Genomic DNA, 22,797 nt, shown 5'->3' with positions numbered 1-22,797 from the left:
TTAAACAACAATTTCTGACATTCTCTGTGCACACGCGCCTGTGTTCTATGGGTGATTACGCACGCGCAGATAAAGGCGAGGCCGTGCATGTGCGGTGAATGTTTTCAGGGTGGGGGCCGTCTGTCTCCTAAACTCCCTTTGATGTATGTACTCTAGCGCAGTAAAAAGTCACTAAACACAGCGATAAAGGGCAAGGCTTTTAAGGCTATGGCCTTTGGGGGAGGTTGAACTTGATATTACCACTTTAAAGATTTCACGGTGTTTTAAGTTGAGCCCTGGAATCGTATTGGGGCCTGTTACAACTCTCTTTCTGTTTGTTTTCCACTTACCCATTACGCATAGCATCCTCAGTAGACTATTCTGTCTATGAAGGATAGGCTATATAAGCATCCAGACCAAGCCGTTATTAGCTAATTGACGAAGATTAAGTATACAAGGTTGGGTGCGTCCCCATTCTCCACCCTTCTCCCAATGTGTACTTGCACAAGGGTTCTATCGGTTGCTTCATAAATGGAACATTTAAAAGTTCTATATAAAACCCTCTGATCAGAACCTGAATCAAAATTGGCTCCATACAGAGCCCTGCATTTGTTAATTATGGCTACTAATAAATATAAATATTTATATCTAAGAATATAATACACTGAACAAAAATATAAACGCAACATGCAACAATTTCATTGATTTACTGAGTTACAGTTCATATGAGGAAAACAGTCAAATTTAAATAAATTCATTCCCGAAATCTATGGATTTCACATGACTGGGAATAAAGATATGTATCTGTTCGTCACAGATACCTTGAAAAAAATGGGCCTCACAATGTGCCTCAGGATCTCACCAAGGTATTTTTGTGCATTCAAATTGCCATTGATAAAATGCAATTGTGTTCGATGTCCGTAGTTTATGCCTGCCAATACCATAACCCCACCACCATTATGGTGCACTCTGTCCACAACGTTGACATCAGTAAAACGCTCACCCACAGGATGCCATACACGTGGCCTGCGGTTGTGAGGCCGGTGGGACACATTGCCAAATTCACTAAAATTCTTTGGAGGCAGCTTATGGTAGATAAATTAACATTAAATTCTCTGGCAGCGGCTCTGGTGGACATTCCTGCAGTCAGCATGCCGATTGCATGCTCCCTCAAAATTTGAGACATCTATGGCATTGTGTTGTGTGACAAAACTGCACATTTTAGAGTGGCCTTTTATTGTCCCCGGCACAAGGTGCACCTGTGTAACGATCATGCTGTTTAATCAGCTTCTTGATATGCCACACCTGTCAGGCGGATGGATTATCTTGGCAAAGGAGAAATGCTCACCAACAGGAATGTAAACAAATTTGTGCACAATATGTGAGAGAAATAAGCTTTTTGCACGTATGGAAAATTCCTGGGATCTTTTATTTCAGCCCATGAAACATACGACCAACACTTTTCATGTTGTGTTTACATTTTTGTTCAGCATATTTTCTTCTAAAAAAATAACCGCCAGTCAGGAGCATGCAGACAGCTGAAGAGGTAGCCTATGCTTAGATAAGCAGAAAAATTATCTCTTTTTTTTTTTACATAGAATTAAGCATAATGATATGGCTCTAGATTGCAGGAAAAAGCTGTTTCAGGTGTTTGAAAAACGTATAGTCAGGAGGCCTAGCCCCCCTCCGCACCACTCCCCAGCCATCCTCAGATTTTTGGGGTGCATACCAGCCCTGATCAGGAGTACTTGCTACTGTGATTCCTGAAATGCAGGTTACTGGCCCAACGCTCTAACCGCTATGCTACCTAATAAATGATTTATAATAAGTCTTGGTGATTCAATAGCCTAGTTAATCATTAAATGACTTTTAAAACACTATCTACATTTGGCTCAGAGTCTGGCAGTAACCCAGCTATCAGAGGCAGAGGATCTCTCTTTCGGCTGCTGCTGACAACATCTTCATGTCAGTTGTTCTTCAACATCATAATAATTATATGTCTGCATAGCATTTTGTCTTCATTTTGGCAGATGAACTCATATTTATTTTGAATGATTAACTCATGTTTTTGCTCCTTTTTTCTTGTCCTCAGGAACCAGCCAGGCAATATCAACACAACATGTAAAGTATTGGTCCCATTTCTCATGAGCTGAAATAAAAGATCCCAGAAATGTTCCATGTGCACAAAAGCTTATTTCTCTCAAATTCTGTGCACACATTTGTTTACATCCCTGTTAGTGAGCATTTCTACTTTACCAAGATAATCCATCTGTCTGACAGGTGTGACATGTCAAGAAGCAGATTAAACAGGATGATCAGTACACAGGTGCACCTTGTGCTGGAGACAATACAAGGCCACTCTAAAATGTGCAGTTTTGAATGTTCATTTCTCTATCATAAGCTGCCTCCAACGTCATTTTAGAGAATTTGGCAGTACATCCATCTGGCCTTACAACTGCAGACCACATGTAACTACGTCAGCCCAGGACCTGTACATCCGCTTCTTCACCTGCAGGATCGTCTAAGGGGGAGGGGGGGGGGGGGGGCTGAGGAGTATTTCTCTCTGTAATAAAGCCCTTTTGTGGGGAAAAAAACATCCTGATTGGCTGTTGGCTGGACCTGGCTAACCAGTGGGTGGACCTATGCCCTACCAGGCCCACCCATAGCTTCTAACCCTGCCCAGTCATGTGAAATCCATAGATGAAGGCCTAGTTCATTTATTTGTAACTGTAACTCAGTAAAATCTTTGAAAATGTTGCATATTGCGTTTATATTTTTGTTCAGTATATACATGCTTCTATCTTGAAGATAACAGTGCTCACTGTTGCCCATAGTGGCCGTTTCCACGTCATCTCCCAACATCCTCAGACATGGATGGACATCAAATGCTGACTTGTATCACAGGTGACCTGCCTGGGCATGTCAGCTAAAGTAGTTAGACCATCTAGCTACTCTAACTGATTGATAGCCTGAAATGACTTATTGGTAGCTAGTTATGAGATTGGCAGATTGGGAACCTATCTGGGCTAGCTAAAGGCAATTTCATAAAATTGCTAGGTGGCTAGTCGTATTACAGAGAAAAAACAACAAAAAATAGAAATATTATAAATATTTGTTTTATTTTTTAAACAGGGCTAATCTGAGGAGGCATGTACAGTGGGGAGAACAAGTATTTGATACACTGCCGATTTTGCAGGTTTTCCTACTTACAAAGCATGTAGAGGTCTGTAATTTTTATCATAGGTACACTTCAACTGTGAGAGACGGAATCTAAAACAAAAATCCAGAAAATCACATTGTATGATTTTTAAATAATTAATTTGCATTTTATTGCATGACATAAGTATTTGATCACCTACCAACCAGTAAGAATTCCGGCTCTCACAGACCTGTTAGTTTTTCTTTAAGAAGCCCTCCTGTTCTCCACTCATTACCTGTATTAACTGCACCTGTTTGAACTCGTTACCTGTATAAAAGACACCTGTCCACACACAATCAAACAGATTCCAACCTCTCCACAATGGCCAAGACCAGAGAGCTGTGTAAGGACATCAGGGATAAAATTGTAGACCTGCACAAGGCTGGGATGGGCTACAGGACAATAGGCAAGCAGCTTGGTGAGAAGGCAACAACTGTTGGCGCAATTATTAGAAAATGGAAGAAGTTCAAGATGACGGTCAATCACCCTCGGTCTGGGGCTCCATGCAAGATTTCACCTCGTGGGGCATCAATGATCATGAGGAAGGTGAGGGATCAGCCCAGAACTACACGGCAGGACCTGGTCAATGACCTGAAGAGAGCTGGGACCACAGTCTCAAAGAAAACCATTAGTAACACACTACGCCGTCATGGATTAAAATCCTGCAGCGGACGCAAGGTCCCCCTGCTTAAGCCAGTGCATGTCCAGGCCTGTCTGAAGTTTGCCAATGACCATCTGGATGATCCAGAGGAGGAATGGGAGAAGGTCATGTGGTCTGATGAGACAAAAATAGAGCTTTTTGGTCTAACTCCACTCGCCGTGTTTGGAGGAAGAAGAAGTATGAGTACAACCCCAAGAACACCATCCCAACCGTGAAGCATGGAGGTGGAAACATCATTCTTTGGGGATGCTTTTCTGCAAAGGGGACAGGACGACTGCACCGTATTGAGGGGAGGATGGATGGGGCCATGTATCGCAAGATCTTGGCCAACAACCTCCTTCCCTCAGTAAGAGCATTGAAGATGGGTCGTGGCTGGGTCTTCCAGCATGACAACGACACGAAGCACACAGCCATGGCAACTAAGGAGTGGCTCCGTAAGAAGCATCTCAAGGTCCTGGAGTGGCCTAGCCAGTCTCCAGACCTGAACCCAATAGAAAATCTTTGGAGGGAGCTGAAAGTCCGTATTGGCCAGCGACAGCCCCGAAACCTGAAGGATCTGGAGAAGATCTGTAGGGAGGAGTGGGCCAAAATCCCTGCTGCAGTGTGTGCGAACCTAGTCAAGAACTACAGGAAACGTATGATCTCTGTAATTGCAAACAAAGGTTTCTGTACCAAATATTAAGTTCTGCTTTTCTGATGTATCAAATACTTATGTCATGCAATAAAATGCAAATTAATTACTTAAAAATCATACAATGTGATTTTCTGGATTTTTGTTTTAGATTCCGTCTCTCATAGTTGAAGTGTACCTATGATAAAAATTACAGACCTCTACATGCTTTGTAAGTAGGAAAACCTGCAAAATCGGCAGTGTATCAAATACTTGTTCTCCCCACTGTATGTGGCCCTGTGGGCATTACTCCACTACTCCTGGTGCACTCTTATTTAACTGTTGAAACATTTCCTTTTTCAAGAAAACTCTCAGTTTTTGTCATAGCCCTCAATAGCTTTCATACAGTCTAAACATGAGCTTGTCCAAGGTGTGGGACTTGAAGACAGTCGCTATCCAGTGGAGCACTGTGATTGATTGCCCCAAATTCTAGGGCTGACAGCGGGGCTAAGATGAGGGACAAATTGATGGCTGGTTGCACCTTCAGAATTTTTGATCTAAGAGTGTAAGCTATGATTTTATTAAACACACAATTTCTTCTTGCTTCTAGCTAGCATTTAGTTTGCATCAGCAGAGGTTTGTATGAATCTTGCTGTTTGCCACTGACCTCCGCAACAATGTTGCGAAATATGAATTTGATCTCGCTCTGCTAGTGTCGGAAGAGACAGTTATCCATTTTTCTGACCAGGTAAAATCATGCAGCAGCATCATTAATATGAATATAAGTGTCAAAGCAAAAAAGCTAAACAAATGAAAAAGCAGGTTGTTAGCTGTCATTTTAGAGTTTGACATGACTGTGTTAGCTTTTATTAGCTGTTGTTGTCTAAAATCCACATTACGCTCTGGGGTAGGGATAGAACCCTTTTGGTTCTTTGCCTTCAGTAGGTAGTATTATAGTATAATATAACCTTTTCAAATGAATCTTGTCCAAATAACCAAAAGGCTCTATATAGAACCCCAAATAACCATTGTTTCTAAGAGTGTACCCATCATGGATTAAACAATGTGAACACCAATTAAATGCTTTTGAATCCATGATGGGGGTGTGCAAGTGCACACTTTAGGAGGTTGGAGAATTGGAATGCAGCCATAGTGACAGTCTTCTTTCCCCACTCTTTATTGGGCTATCCAGTTCTTGGGTCCTCTGATTTCCACTGCTAGATTGAGCAGGTTAGGGATGTGGCATCGCCTCAGACATGTCCTACAGTTCAGATACATTAGCCCATCATGGTACTGGGGACTAAGATGACATCAGGGGTCGTCGTGAGAAGGTGTGACGCCGGGGATGCCGCCAAGCAATCTCGCGCAGCCATCGCTGTCCTCGTGCGCCCTCGCCTGTTGAAAAAGAGGACGACACACACGAGCCCTCCCGGATCGTCACAGCGACTCTGACTGAGTGAAATTCCTGCGCACACACTCTCTTGCAGGTCCACCTTCCCCGTATCCTTCCGTTTATTTTTATTCTCTAGCTTTCCCTCGCTCTACTCTCCCCTTACAATGACAGTTCACAGTAAAGGTGATGTTTCGGCCTGTTCTCTAACGATATTAGATGCCGTTTTCAAGGTCTGCATCTTTTGTCTCCTGATTCTCTGTATCTCTCTGAAACACACTACAGTATACTGTTAAAACTATACACGTTTTGGATGGATTGTGCTTTGATTCTATAGTCTAAATAGACTAGCTATATTACTCAATAGGCCCTATATGTATTAGAGTTGGTTCGAAATTGTTTTATTCTTTATCTCCCATCTGACGATACTCTGTCTGGCACAAGAGGTAGGCTAACGTTTTGCACAATAGTTTCGACTCTTTGCTACCAGCGTAGTGTACATAAAGCGATAATATCTTTTAGATTTCTTATTCTGTCTGTCTTTGACGTTTTTAAGAAATGTAGGCATACATCACTTAATCACTTTTAAGCCCTATTAGGCTACCGTACAATTCTTCCACTTGTGTTATAAAATTGAAGACCTTCTTGAATTGAAAATGAAAATAAGAAAGTGGGAAAAGGTATGTCATGTTATTGTCCCTCCATGAGAACGTTGATGCTGTTAATTGATATAGTCCAGATCAAGACAAGCTCGGGAGACATTTATGATGTGTCCAAACCACCGAGTCACAATCGAAACCATAGTAATAGAATGTATCATTAGAACCTAACTAATATTTCACAGCAGATACAATTCCAAAGAGAGGGAAATGATTTCGGTAAGACATGACTGTTTCTTTAAGCCTATGTCCAGAAGACCTGCAACACAACAAGCTCTCTGGATCAGCCAACACTCCTGACAGAGTACGTTCCTCGATAGTTTTAAGTTTGAGTTACCAACAAGACCTAGCATACTATGTTTTCAAACTATCGTGGGTGGTTTGACAAACTTTTTGCAATTCTGGATTTTTGGTAACACTTTACAGTGTTGCCATTACTGTGTAACGTTCTACGTAACATGTAGGCCAATGAAATGACTTCACTGACACCCTCCATGTTTGAGTGAACAATAGTAGGAGTCGATGGGAAGAAAAAATCAATAATAGGTTCAAAATCAAATCAAATCAAATCAAATTTATTTATATAGCCCTTCTTACATCAGCTGATATCTCAAAGTGCTGTACAGAAACCCAGCCTAAAACCCCAAACAGCAAGCAATGCAGGTGTAGAAGCACGGTTGCGAGTGTAGACATACTGTAAAGGCTACCATGTTTCCCAATATGATGTTATTGATAATCGATAGCCTATATTGTTGCGTGTTACTGTTTTCTGTTGTCCTAATGTTGCATTATTGACAGCAAAATGGCCTAGATATTTCTTCATACTATCTTGTGTGGTTTGAGAAACTTTGCATATTGTGGATTTAGGTACCACTTTGCAACGATGCCAGTTCTTATTTGTGTTCTGCTTAATAAGTTGGGTCATCACAATAGTTGTTACGCATGACTTAAACCATCCATGTTGGGATGAAGGTTCGGATTCGCCTGCTGTAAGTATGCAGTGTAACAATGAGTAATTACAATACTAAGGCTGTCATCTGAACTACGGGAGGCTTTGTCTGCTTTAAAGGCCGTAGGCCTACCATGTTTTCCCCAAAAATATTATTGAGCATGTATTCATTGGTTGTTTATAACTAGTGATTTATTGTCTTATTCATAATATCGGATGAATTGATCTTTTGAAAGGAATTGCATTTGATACTGTGTAAACCAAGCCTTCCATATTTTCCCTTCCAAAAACCTCTCCTGCTATGTTCCACTCTCTCTCAACTGTTTTTCTTCCATTCATCTGGGTTCATGGAAATATATCGACTGGTCTGAGAACTCTGAAACTGATTTATAGCCCAAGGCTAAATATTTGTACAGTAGTATAATACCCAGAATCACAGCCAAATGTACACATTCTGTTTTGGCAGAAAATTAAAGGATACTTTTCTCCATAGGCCTAGCTATATACAGTATGTCTTAGTTATCAATTGTGCTATGCTGTATCTCTGATCGGCTGATACTTTGTGGCATAAGCAGTACTTTATACACAATAGCTGGCTCTTTACCAACTAGGTTTGAAAACAGCTATTATATATTTTACATGTCTATTTCTGCCCGTCTACATTGTACAAATAAATATAGATGAATAGAATACATATTTTGTCAATCCCTTTGTGTTGGATGAAATAAAAATAAAATAAGGAAACTGTGACGCCTATTTGAAGGCAATGTCCAATTTCCAATTTCCTTGGTCTATAATTGTATCTAAACGCTATACCAAGTAGACAGACATTTCCTGATATACATGTTTGTTTGCAATATTTCGTGTACATCACACCATTCCATTTCGTGTACATTTCGCTGCAAATGTTTTAAGTTAATTTTCTCCATAGAACCGGGTATAAAAAAATAGAAGGTAGGGAATCCTTGAAAATAATATTTAAGTTGATGTCACACGCGTTTAAATGAATAGTTGTATGTTTTTTGTTCAATCAGTCCCTATAGGCTATGCTATTTTTCATAGAGGCCCAATCTCATGACCTCTTGAGATATCCTTGTGTTTCACTCGATCCTTGTGCTATAGGATACACATAAGGATGGACTATAGAAGCCCTTGTGTGTCACTTGTGAAGAGTTTTGCAGCGTACCAGTCATGACAGATAGGCCTACTATCTTGTGATCTGTCAGCAGATAAGCCAACACTTACAATGCTCTTTTGCGCAATTCAAGGATGACCTTGTTCGTTTACAGTAGAGGGACTTTATTGTGTGTGTTTTAGATATGGTACTCGGAGGACACCAGATGGGGTAGGATGGCTCGCTCATTGTTTATAGTACTTTCACTCTGGTTTTCACTCAAAGTAGATTTCTAGTTGTGTTTTAACGGTTTGACCCACAAACGTCTGTTCTCCGTAGGCTATTTGTGGGCATAAGTGCAAGAACCGAAAGGCAGACGGACCGCGGTGTGTTATGATTTTGCTCTCGTCTTTGCAAGTATCTAGTACACCGGTCGAACAAAGAGGGAAGCGGCCCCCTCAGCAGACCTTGCAGATTGTGCCGTTTTGGGTTTTACTAGTGGGCACAACTTGAACTTGACCATGGAGTCTGCGCAGTGCTCGATGCAACCCCCGACTATAGGCTAGGCCATATATCTCACTATTTTAGTTTTGAACAAGAGTGGGCTATTCCATTAATGCTCACCATGGCAAAAAATTAAACCACTTTAAATTTCACATGGAATGTTTTGCTTATAGAATTGTCAGTAAGAAGGATACGCCAATGGAATAATATATTTTATGCTATACTAGCCCCTCCCCTTTCCTCTGCCACAACTTGGCCTTGAAACTAGATGACGCAGACACCAGAGCTTTAATTGCGTTGACCTTGGAACGCGCCCGTAAATATGTCTAGAGAATGCGAGGTGACTAGAGCTGCCTGCAGATCTCTTCTGTTGTTAAGCCCCCCTTTATCGCTCCTTGCGCCTCTATTTGTTACTGCTAACCGCTCTTCTCACTAACGGAGGTCTTACCTAGGCACTGACACCTACATCACCCCGTTAAACCAAAAACACCATTTGGTAGCCGTATAGGTTTTACCACAATGTCAACAATAGCGTAGCAAACCAAGACACCCAGCACTCACCTGGCGCGAACCTTTGAAACGCTACCTGTTTTAATTTGGAGCATTATAACTTGGGTCTTTAATTTTAAATGGACAGTATATCATATAAACGCTATGTCCGTTGGAAGATGTACAGTTCGTTTCTAGTCTATCTTCTACCGCTATTCCAGAATCCTTACAGATCCGAGTCTTCCCTTTTAGTTGGTACAGCCTTTGTTTATGGATTACACACATCGTTCCTAGCTGAAACGCCAACATACCCCACGTCTTATGGTCGAGAAGATCCACATGTTGGCTTTGGGAATCGAACATGGAGAGGCTTGTGCCAGGCTTGTGCCAGGCTACCTTTCCTTGAAATTAAGCCAATCAGTGAATGCCAAGATTTAGAAATATGGCCTTGAACGAATGTTCTGACTTTATGTACTCAAGTTTATTTGTATTTATCCAATACAACCAGGTTAACAGAAAGCTAGTTTCACAGAAGACCAAATGTTGCATCATTTTTCTTCCTAAAACTATGCGATTCCGAAATGTACAAATTCTATATTGTTGAAGAAGTTGCTTTATCAAAGCAGCTTTATCTAATGGGTCATACTTTTTTTCATGTTTTTTTTATTTTTCCTAGGCAAGTAAGTTAAGAACAAATTCTTATCTTCTTTGACGGCCTAGGAACAGGTTAACTGCCTTGTTCAGGGGCAGAACGACAGATATCATCCCTTGTCAGCTCCGGGATTCGATCTTGCAACCTTTCGGTCGAACGCTCTTACCACTAGGCTACCTGCCGCACCTCATATGGGGGTGATGTTGTGTCGACGACATTTTTTTTGTCATGTAGCGGACGCTCTTATCCAGAGCAACTTACAGGAGCAATGAGGGTCATCAGGGATTCGAACCAGCGACTTTTCCGTTAATGTCTCGATGCTCTTAACTGCTAGGCTACCTGCCGCCCCATTGTAATCTCTTGACAGGATAAAATGTCTTGAACGTTTTGAATGACCAACTGAATGTGACATTGTGCAACGCTTGTTTTTTAGTTTTTTAAGTAAAAATTATTTGGTTTATGTGAAATCGAAGCTTGTTGTATAGGCTAATGTGACTTCTATGAAAAGGCAGAATTTTCGTTAGCATATTAAACAAATGTGTTTGGTAATTTTAGAGTAAAATGTTATATTATATCTAGAATACATGCAAATCGAGCATTGCGTGTAACCAGTGCATCATTGATGGCAGGAATTTCCTTTATATAAAAAAATATATTTTCCTTTCGAATGATGAAATATGTAACTAAATCACGAAGGGTTCGGGGTATTTCATAACCGAGGACAACATAAGTCACTAATAAAATGGAATTTCAAGTTCACTGGAAACAAATGTCTATGTAGTATAATAATTTTTTACATTAAAGTTAATAACGTCAATATAATATGGATTTTAAGTGGTTTTGCACAAATTATGTTTATCGTTTTAAACCATGAGATGTAAAGCCTAAAAATGTTGGCTCTATGTTTAGGCGAATTGGCGTTATTTTTGAACTCTTATAGGTTATAGGCTATTTTGTTGGTGTTTAGCCTAATTGTAAACACTTTGACGTTAATTTCTGTATTTTGCAATACAGAGCTTTTTAGGAACTTTATTTTATGTTAATGCTAGTTTGAAATTATGCTTTTACTGTCGAGTTGTTTTGTTTATTGTTAATGACGAATCGTTTTGGCCTTACAAAAACGCAAGTGGCTATGGTGAAACATTTGTCCATACGTAATGAAGTCATCAGGAAGTCGGTGGACGAACATAGTTTCCTGATGATTCGATCTGAGTCAACTTGATGGTTAGTGAGTGACATGGATATTCTGTATATAGCCTACTACCTGCGTCTTGATAGAATTTGTGTTGAACATAATGCATTTTCCTTTGTATGTTAACTGGAAAAGGTTCCACGGCCTCGTCCTTGGGACAATAATGTTTAGGAAGAGTTCATGTCACCAGAAAGATAGTTATCCTACAGGGGCTGGCTGGCTAGCCTAATCGGTCCACTCATTGAAGACTGGTAACATTCGAAAATACAACAGATGTGGACATGGATAGTGGCTGATGTTTAACTGCAATTATCTGTAGACCCATATATTTACTGGGATTCCATTGTGCCAATAAATGATTTAACATGTAGCTTACATAGCTATAGTTTTATCAGCCCGTTAACAAAATGTTTAAGACTTCTACTTTGTGACACTTAGACTCAAAGCGAATGTATAAGAGAGCTGTCAGTCAGGGGCGATTCAAGAGCCACCCTGTTGACTCATTTTCCAATTTCCTTTTTATTTTATCCTTTAGTGGCACATCACGTTGCAGTCCGGAGAACATGGAAAAGTCATGTGCCAGGCCGCCCTTGTGGTTCACTGGCTCGACCGCAGAAACATATTTGTATTCCTCTGGCTATAGTTTTTATACCACAGTTTAGTTTCACATCACACCATAACAAATGGATAAGGCACATATTGGTTTCACGTTAGGGATTGAATAAAATATACGGATTGGAAATTGGCCCCCATCTTTGCAACGTATTGTAATAGTCATTGTTATTTGAAAATAGTAATATGATGATAGTTCATAGCTTAAAAAATGGTTTTGATTTTTCTTTAATGGGTTTAGACTTCTTTTTGTAGGCTTATTGTTACGTCGCATACAATTAAAATGTTATTATTTGCACACTGCCCACAAAATGAGGTGGAAACTGAGCTGCACTTCCTAACCTCCTGCCCAATGTATGACCATATTAGAGAGACATATTTCCCTCAGATTACACAGATCCACAAAGAATTTGAAAACAAATCCAATTTTGATGAACTCCCATATCTACTGGGAGAAATTCCATAGTGTGCCATCACAGCAGCAAGATTTGTGACCTGTTGCCACAAGAAAAGGGCAACCAGTGAAGAACAAACACCATTGTAAATACAACCCATATTTATGCTTATTTATTTTAACTTGAGTGCTTTAACCATTTGTACATTGTTACAACACTGTATATATATAATATAACATTTGTAATGTCTTTATTGTTTTGAAACTTCTGTATGTGTAATGTTTACTGTTAATTTGTATTGTTTATTTCACTTTTGTATAATATCTACCTCACTTGCTTTGGCAATGTTAACACATGTTTCCCATGCCAATAAAACCCCTTGAATTGAAATTGAATTGAATTATTTGCCGCGCAATGACAATGCCAGTCGAAGGAAGCTAAGCATTTCCATGCTCTTGGTAATGACCTCACAGACGGGTCTCCCCAGCCAGTAGAATGTCTGGGCCAGGTTCATGGGGCATGGCGGTGGTCTGTTCCTCGCTAGGATGTCTGGTCTGGTCAGACCACTGGCTCAAAGCAGACCGCATATGCGCGCGCCGCTGTCTCGGTGACAGCTCCTCATTTGTTTTGATTGCAGGCCCGGCGCTGGAAAACCAGGGTTCGAGAATTAACCTCGCTTTAGATTGCTATTTTTTGGACTAGTTCATGTAAATATTGAATCTACTGTATTACAATTTCGAAAAGTTTGATTTTGGAACATCTTGGTGGGTCTTTAACCCATACTAATGTGAGCAAAAAGAGAAAGTAATAGCGTTGGAGCGTGATGACTCACACCTGATTCACAAAGCCGTTATGTTTGTATCATAGCTTCTTTGTTATCGGTTAATTAGTCCTCGCACACATCATGGCTACTGAACGTATTAAAACAATCTCTTATGTAAAATATATTTGATAACACGGAGTCGTGTCATTTCACGATATGAATCGAGTAGAATTTTCAAATCTGTTTATGGCTTACATAAAGATAAGTTAAACACCCAATGTGGGAATCAAATGGTGAAATACCAACTTATTTGATCACATAGATTCTCGGAATGTGAATTTGATCAAACATATAGAATAATCTTAAAATACCTCGCCAAATGGGAGGATAATGAATAGTTCCTTATCGTTTTAGAACAAAGCCTATGGGATTGCTTTAAACTGTAGCACATATAATTGTTAGTCAACGGGTTGATAAAAAAAGCACACACTAATTTCAATATCGCAATAATAGATTGACCTTTCACAACAAACCGGTAGGCTACAACGTCATCAATCTGTATCTATGTCTGACGAATTAAGACTGGGGATGTCGTTTTAGTTTAATCAAGTTAAGGAAGACATAAGTCGTCTACTTTTTAAAGTAGGGGCCGTTAGACAATCGTAACATTTTGATTTTGGAACTGTTAATCTGCTGAGACTATCCGAACAGCCTGATGTAGCCTATTAATGCGTTTTAAGATTCATTTTGAGTCCCGTTACGGCATCGCAAGGTAAACGAAATCTGAGTAGGCGACCAATTGGGTAACATAAAGCTACAAATAATATCTGTTGTCTCTCGTTTTAGCTGACGTCTGATAGGGTACGACAGTTTATTTAACTATTCTCAAAGTCCCTCATCCATCCAGAATATTCAAATAATAGGCATACAAAGAAAGAACTGGTCTGACTTGATAATTAATATGTCTACGTTTGTTATTAGGCCTACTGTTTAATGGATAATGTGAACCCTACACGCGATCTAGCTTTAATATCGAATAGGCCTACTCAATGGTAGTATTTTAGCGGTGGCTGAGGGCTGAGGCACTGTTTGCTTTTATTAATATTACTATGACGTGATACTAGGTAAGAATACCTACAGAAAATGTTTTCCTGAATTCTATATGAGTGCATCACAATAATAGTATTATGACGCGATAATCGTCAAGAATGCCTATGGAAAAATGCTTGAATTCTATATGAATTAATCATTGCGCACTTTATTTTTGGTCCATTTGTAGTCTGAAACTAACTTTAACATTTGACTACTTGCATCATTTAATTTAGGCCTATCTGTGATACACCGCTGAAGTTCACAAACTACAACCAATTGACCATATTTTTCTTGCGTTATACTGCAGCAGAGAAAATATGCTGTATAGGCTTGTGTATTTTCTCACGACGCAATATAATTGGAAAGAGAGCCCCTGGCCGTAAACACCACCAAGCAGACAAGCCAACGACACGTCTATCCTTCTTCTGAGAGATCACATCATTTTTCACAAGTCTTCGCTAAACCTCTCCAAAACACGAGATTGGCTTGCAAATGCAACATTCCGGTTACTTTTCCAATGTGAGACACATGATGCCTAAAACGGTTTCCTTAGACACAAAGAGAATAAAACGTTTGCGAAAACAAAATGATAGTAAAACTTTATACCCTCCAAAGCTTTCATTCGGCCAGGAATTCTCACCCCTCCTCTGCCCTTTTCAAGAACAGACCGGTCCTTCAAAGACTGAATAACCCAACAGACTCGTCCGCTAGACATCAACTTTCAACTTGACCTTGGCCTCTAGCCGCGTCTACCCAGTAGGCTATGTAAAAACCAACTGCGCCAAACTTGATAGCTATTTTCTGTCTTTGCATATTGTAAAGCGAGGGGTATGGTATTTGCTGTGCACACTGACGTTATATCCGAATTCGCACTAATGTATTGAATGTTCGAACCTGTGTCCATCACTCTCACTTGAGTGATAAGAAAACGGGGCGTTGTGATTGAATCACCCATGGATTTGAGCCAATGTATCTTTAGTTGCAAAATGAGATGGACGTTTTCCAAGTCTATATTTTGTTGATGTTCTAAAGCCTTGTTAATTTTAATTCTCATCTGATTATTCTCTATCATATGTGTGTCTTTTGGATGAGTCGTCGGTTTTCCCCACAGTGGTTCGGTCTGTTCAGACACTGTTCGCATTAGTAGTTCATCTCCATCGTCTTTTAAGGGATGTTAGGAAACGTGTCCTTGGCGAACCATTTCTTATGCTATGTACTACTTACTAGTCGATTTATGTGAGCTGTATTAGGGTTTGAATGGATTATACTTTGTGGAATTAAAACAGGCCCACAATCTTCAAAATAATCCGCAATGACATTGTGTCATAGACATGATTACACGTATTTCCTTTATGTGCGTAAAAGCAACGTGTATGGATGATTGTAAGTAGGTGAATCACCGCAGTCGTTTGAAACAGTCTGGACAACTACGTTCTTTTAATTTGGCTTTCCAGTTATAAAAGAGGAAACTTTTCAAACAAATGTGTCCGTCACACAGTTAGGTTTGAAGTGTAACCTTTATATAGGAGTCATAGGAGAGGATATTTGTTGTTTGTTTTAGATTTACTCACGAAACCCTCTTGTTTTTGAGCGGCAAAAAGACAAGCCAAATCCCTTGATAGGTACGGTCATCTGACAACACCGCATTTTTCTACATTTAATTATCTGCACTGGGAGTTGTTTATCGTGCTCTTTGCATATCACGTGGGCCCTTCTTGGCCAATGAAGGCGCGACCTTGGTTGCACCAGGGCACGTCAGAGTGGTTTACTCTCTCCGAATCAGTATCTCCTTTTTTCAGTCTCTGTGCTTTTTTAAAAAGAGCCAGACGCCTCAATGTTGGATGTCGTGCTATGACAACGTCACTGCTCCTCCGTCCTCGCTGGGTCGACCCGTCGGTAATGTTCCTCTACGACAACGTTTCCGATGAAGTGAGCAAGAACATGGACGCTAGCGGTGGTGGTTTTGCGGGAGGCAACTTTGCGGCGAACCAATGCAGAAACCTGATGGCGCACCCCGCGTCCCTCGCTCCGAGCACCGCGTACTCGTCAAGTGAGGTCCCCATCTCCGGTATGGGTGAGCAGGCCAAGCAGTGCAGCCCTTGCTCGGCTGCGCAAAGCTCCTCCAGCGCGTCCCTGCCCTATGGATACTTCGGTAGCGGCTACTACCCGTGCAGAATGTCGCACCACAGTAGCATAAAGTCGTGCGGCACGCAGCCCCCCTCTGCGTACGGGGAGAAGTACATGGACACGTCCGCCTCGGGCGATGACTTCACCTCGCGGGCCAAGGAGTTCGCCTTCTATCCGAGCTATGCGTCGGGGCCATACCAGCCCGTTCCCAGTTACCTGGACGTCCCCGTAGTTCCAACTATGAGCGGGCCAGCAGAACCCAGACACGAGCCCCTGCTGCCCATGGAGAGCTATCAGCCATGGGCTCTGACTACAAACGGGTGGAACGGACAAGTCTACTGCACCAAGGAGCAGCCTCAGCCCGGACACATGTGGAAATCCTCCATACCAGGTACAACACAAGGAGAGAGCCCTCAGGTTTTTACGCAATAAACCAGACAGTCTTTTCAGTGTGTTTTTATAGTTATATGTACGAAATATTTTGGCCTTCATGTATGCCTAATGTAACAACATTTTCGAAACGATGCATTTTTTGTAAAACTATCTTGTATGATAGCATATGGCTAGGCTACTATTGTAACCTTCTTATACCATATCTATTTTGTTTTCCGTTTTGCTCCACCAGACGCAATGTCTCACATAGGAGGGGACGTGAGCTCCTTCAGACGTGGAAGAAAGAAGCGCGTGCCATACACCAAGGTGCAACTGAAGGAACTTGAGCGCGAGTACGCGGCCAATAAATTCATAACGAAGGACAAACGAAGGAGGATATCGGCCCAGACGAATCTATCCGAGCGACAGGTCACTATCTGGTTTCAGAACAGACGGGTAAAGGAGAAGAAGGTGGTCGTCAAAGTGAAGAGCATCAGCTAGTTCTGAACGATGGGAATTGAGTACACACACACACACACACACACACACACACACACACACACACACACACACACACACACTCAAAATGCTCTTCACGCTTTTTGGTTGGAACAGTTGACTCATTATATCCCACCGATCATGATTCACAAATGTAGGCCTACTTTGCCAAATGCGTTCCGGGACCTTTTTGGAACGAATATGCATAAAAACTCTGGACCTTCCACCTTTCCTCCATGATGTAAAATATTGTTCGCGGTGAATGGATCCCAAAGCAGGAAGGGGCGTGTAATTTTTGCGACTGGTATGCAGTACAGGAAAACAGACACCCTTCAGAGGTGTGTGTTTTAGTTTCTCATTTTATCTGCAACTTCACCGTGTGGAGGGAAAAAAAACATTTGGAAATCCACAGGAAGTGACGGCATTTAGGATTATAGCTTCCACGGTTAAATATTAATCCGTTCCATTTCCCCTTCAACACACCACTTATCATGCGCATCTTAATTTAAAGTTAAGCTTTTTCAAATGGTTCTCTTGCTCTCACTCATAACGAATCCATGGTGCATTCCCTCTTGTAATGCATAGATAATGGTCTGTGTGCCCATATGAACCATAGGTTTTATATTGTGTGTGTATTCATGTGGTTGTATAAGTAAACTATGCAGACAAAACTATAATATTTCAGGGCATCTGTGTGTGTCTGTAAAACATGTCGGTGTAGAAGGATTGACATGAAATCCGTCCCAATAAAATATGGACATTGTTGAATCAATCATATATATCCACGACTTCTGTTTTGAGCATCCATCCAGTATATTACAGAGAAATGGTTCAGTTTTTGGTGACATTTTGATGTCAATTGTGTCATTTTGTCATAGCTATTCAAATGTGAAAGGATCAGTCATAAGTTGGTTGAAGTTATGCTTAGATTCAGAGGCAGTGTGAGAGGCTCGAGTAGGTCTGTTTACGGTATGTAAGGAACATGTCTGACCGCGGTGATTTATGCGTCACTGCGGAAGGTCCTCGTTTAGCCATACTGGGTTACTCTGGGCTCTGTCGTTTTTTGTACGTTAATTCCATGTGTCGCCTGGTTGTGATGTTATTACGAAGAGTCTGAAGCTATCTATTGAGTGCATCAAAAATGTCTAATTCTGGAGACAGATCAAATAATGGAAGTTGGTTTTGAGTGTATGTGCTGGACTATAATGACGACATCGCCATCTACTGATGAAATTGTCTCAAGCGCTACAGTAGTTGACTGTAGCCAGACTGGCATATGAATAGGTTCTACCCTACTTTGCCACATCAACTTGGCTATAATAATAATATAGTTACATTTATATGAGATCAATGTGGAAATATTTAGCAACAATACCTGGACAAACAGCCTATTCGAAGCGATACTTGCTCCAAATGTTCTCTATTTGTTTGTCCTGTTGTGTTTACTGTTACATGTGTAGATCTCAGTTGTGAATGTCCCGTTCATTTCGATTATTCGGATTATTTTACATGCTTTCACAGGCATTTTTGTCCATTTTCGCGTCATAATACTATTACTGTGATGCAATCATATAGAGAATGCAGGAAGCATTTCTTCGATAAGAATTCCTACTTATTATTACGTCATAATAATATCAGTAAAAACGTCAATTCGATGCACTGTGTCTCAGCCACAGCTAAAATATCAGAATTTCAAAGGTGTTTCCATATAACCGCTTCAGCGTCACAGAGGTGAGCATTTTGGATTTTGAACATTAGTATGCCCCCCCATGTGCTGCAGAAAACACCCACGCGCGGTTTAGGCTATTGTTGTTTTCAATTTCCGATTTTCTTGCACTAATCTGCAATAATATTTTCAATGATGTCATCAATGATCTCGTCATTCCAACGACAAAGTCTGTATGAAAATGTTTATCATTTCGGCATTTCTTAATCCCCTGTATGACTGATCATCTTTTGTTGTAACAGGTGAGCGTCTCGCGTTCATGTCTGCTGATAATATCCATATCACACCAAATCACAAAATGAGAAGCGATTTGAAATGCGGGATATTATTGCTGCAGGTCTAGATTGTGATGCAGGTCTACATGTTTAATTCTAAAATAGTTTGGATTGAAAACGTGCATGGGTTGCACATTATATTAACCGCAGTACTAGTCTAATCCGTGAAGTAACTTTATAATGAGCTAGAAGCCTATACAATACCATTTTAGCTCAAACGTTTTTAGATTTTCTTGGAAAATAGACTTAACAATAAAGATAGTTTAAATAAAGGTATTTAAGCTACCTGATACTTATACCTTGTTATTACATTATGCACATCTGTATGCATGCTAATATGAAGTGCTAACCCGTGAATTTAACATCGAGAGAAAAGGCCGCAGCCTTTTGATTCGCTGATGCTGCATTATCACGCCACCAGCCGTAGCCTACAACTATTCTATTATTCCCATTCAGAAGCGGTTGAAATGTAGAATTTATAATAGAGCGCTTTCTTAAATAATATTCTGATATGCACCATGTACTACTCTGGTGACTCAAGATAAAAATGTTTCTCGTTGACAGGCCTACCACTTTGGATCTATTACCGTATTAGTGGAATCATATCCGTTAAGTGTCAGTGTACTAGGCTTAGGACTGTATCATACATTTTTACTGTGGCACAGACCACTCTTCAAATAAGAGAAGAACGCGGACATGAAACTAGAAAGCAAACAAACATGGTGATTATATAGGGGAAAGGATTTGCACTTACAGAACCCGTAGCGATGACTTGTGTTTTTATTGTTGTAGGGAGTTCAAAAGCTCCTTGTCATTATCTTCGTGAATGCCAGGCTATGAACATTTACCACAAACATTTCACGATCAAATAGAAACTTATTATAATTGTAAAATATTTACTCTAATGTATCCTGCGGTAACCGAATTCTGCCAGAAAATATAAATACATACTGCTCCCACGAATCAGAATGCATAGGCCTTCGCATGTTTGGCTACATATTTCAATTTCATTGAGGTTGCGTTTGTTTTCTGAATAAATATGTGTAGGCTATGTTGCATTGCAAAATCAAAGTCTTCAACGCAGGAAGCAGCAGAGCAAACTCATATAGTCTATACAGGTAAACATACCAGAATATTAAATGTTTTCAGGCTCTACTACTTTAAGTTATCCATATATCGTAAATAAATTGATTCAGTTGCTGCAGGAAAATGTATATAATTTAAGAAAAGCAAACGTCTGGCCTTCTCCGTGGCACGGGGAAATAACAAGACACATTATGCTTCTAGGCTGTGCCATAGTCTTTTGCTATTTTAATCAGTGATCTCGCACAACTGTGGTGCATGCTATTTTTCTAGCAACATCCGGAATCACACATTAATACATTTGAAATAGAAACGGTCGCGTCCTAATGTTTTTGCTGATTAAAAAAGTTGCTTCTATAATGCTAACGATTAAACACCGTTGTGGATGTTATGTTCATAGTCTATAGGCTGTCATGAAGTCAGTAGAAATGTGCTATCACATCAAAATATAACATTATAACATATCTAACCTAAATAAGGCTACAATGTCTCTTGATTATAAACAAGTTCTCGAAATGAATTGTTTTACTATAGTACTTTTGTATTACTTTTATATTAGTAATACATGCATGGTTTATGATGTATAATAAATTATGATTTGCAGTTTAAAACAGTTTTTTAATTGGTAACAAAACATGTAGTCCTAATCATATGATAACTATTTAAGCAGCATAAAGAGCTGAATTTCAAATTAAGTATTGTCGGTAATTCGTAAAGAATTCTAATGTAAAAATATGCAAATTAAATATAATGACTTTTAACTTCTTAGTTTCTCAAAATGATTATTTATTCGGCATTACACTAAATCCTCTGTCAGACAAATTGAATTCAGGGTCAAGTATGTCTTAACCGAGAGTACCGTCTGCGTGCAATGTCTCCGTCCTTGCGTACACGGTTCCGACGCAAACACACGCGAACGCGCACGCCACCCATGGAGAGAGATATTCAAACTGTGGCTGGCGATAGAGCAGAGCAGGCTGGACTGGATTCTAAATCTGGCACACGCCCAGCGCTCACTGCAGCATTGCTGGAGTCTTGCTGCCACCCACAGGCAAAGCCAGGCATGACAGCTCCTAAGTAATCCAGGCAGAAATTCAATTTGGCATTCCCTGTTGCGTAAAATGAATGATATACATACAGGTTGAGAGAGCTCCACATAATTCACTGTCTTGCTGATTCGCGCTTAATGGCAAACGGGCTAAGTGAAGTAAGAAGTACATGATCGTCTGTAAATCTTTTTTGCCGCGCTATCAAATAGTCCAGACGTTTTAAGTGCTATAGAATTTCCCTATTCCATTTCATATCTGCACTGAAATATCTACTTTTAATGAAACGTCCACAAAAGGTCATATCTTGTTTTTTGCCTTTCTCAATGTAGAATATATTTTTGCATCAGTTTTAATGGCTGTTGGCGGTCAATCCTAACGGAAAAAAACATACAAAAAAGCTTACAAAGGGAAAAAAATGATGTAGGCCTATTGTATTAACCGCATTGTTGTCTGGCGGAGGAGCAGCCTATACTCTCACACTGCGCCCCGCTCTCCCAACTCTGTCATGCGGGGAGGAGATGAGTAAAGGCCGGGGCTAGTGTTGTGCTCTTTACTTTGACCTTCGCTGTCTACCCGGGTAATGGAGAGAGACTATGAAGAAGGCTGTAATCTTCAACTGGCTGGCCGAGATATACTGATGGCGTTTTCCAGAGGCCTACCCCGCTAGCCAGGATAGCGCATACAGATGCGGTTTAAGCTCACGCAGTATAGCCTGCTAAAATACCTTAGCCCGGTAGACACCGTGGGATACGGCCGTTTTAACAGCGGTCAAGCAGAGGCACTTGACTGAGGATATGTGCGTCACACCTCCGTAGGCTGCGCTCTCGTGCCCTGGCCTATACGTTTACTAATTCGAGTAAGTCGGTGGTATTTTTTCTTCGGCCCATACAATTCAGTAGGTCTATTCTCAATTTCTACGAGGAAGGTGTATTGACACCAATGATTTTGTAGCCCACTCCAAAATGAACCTTGTGTGCGGGCAAAGGAGTCCGGCTGCAGTGTAGTATGTTATCCTTTTCTTCTTCAGTAGGCCTAATTATATCTTAGTTACACACTTTGTTCGTTATTTGTCTGTTTTTATACGATGCTATTGTGCTCCGATTGGCGTTTACAGAAAAGGGATAGGCCTGTAGATGGTGTGCCTTGTTATTTTGAACGGCGTGACAAAGGTCCTTATTACGGAAAGATGAATGGATTTCCATCTGAAATGAGATGGAAAAGTATTTAAATATTCTACAGTGTTATTTCGTTTTTATCGATTCAAGCACACATTATATTTGTTTTAATATAGACTATTGTCTCATCATATAAAACTCCAGTAAACCGAGCATTATAGGGCCACGTGGTGCATTTTGGTTTCACACCGTTCCCTATATATTTAATTTGTACTCTGAAGTTCAAAACATT

The 22,797-nt window shown here is 40.4% G+C and overlaps 1 protein-coding gene across 1 annotated transcript; it reads left to right on the top strand.

Annotated features, from left to right (window-relative positions):
- The first annotated feature begins 16,057 nt into the window (after window positions 1-16,057).
- Window positions 16,058-18,030, top strand: LOC139559217 (homeobox protein Hox-A13a-like). Its single transcript, XM_071375006.1, has 2 exons — window positions 16,058-16,778; window positions 17,013-18,030. Exons 1-2 carry the CDS (start codon window positions 16,112-16,114, stop codon window positions 17,258-17,260), a joined length of 915 nt encoding a protein of 304 aa, XP_071231107.1. The 5' UTR covers window positions 16,058-16,111; the 3' UTR covers window positions 17,261-18,030.
- The last annotated feature ends 4,767 nt before the right edge of the window (window positions 18,031-22,797 follow it).

This window comes from Salvelinus alpinus, chromosome 29 (genome assembly GCF_045679555.1).
Source record: "Salvelinus alpinus chromosome 29, SLU_Salpinus.1, whole genome shotgun sequence".
Classification (NCBI taxonomy): Eukaryota; Metazoa; Chordata; class Actinopteri; order Salmoniformes; family Salmonidae; genus Salvelinus; species Salvelinus alpinus.
This window is presented reverse-complemented; position numbering and strand designations above follow the sequence as displayed.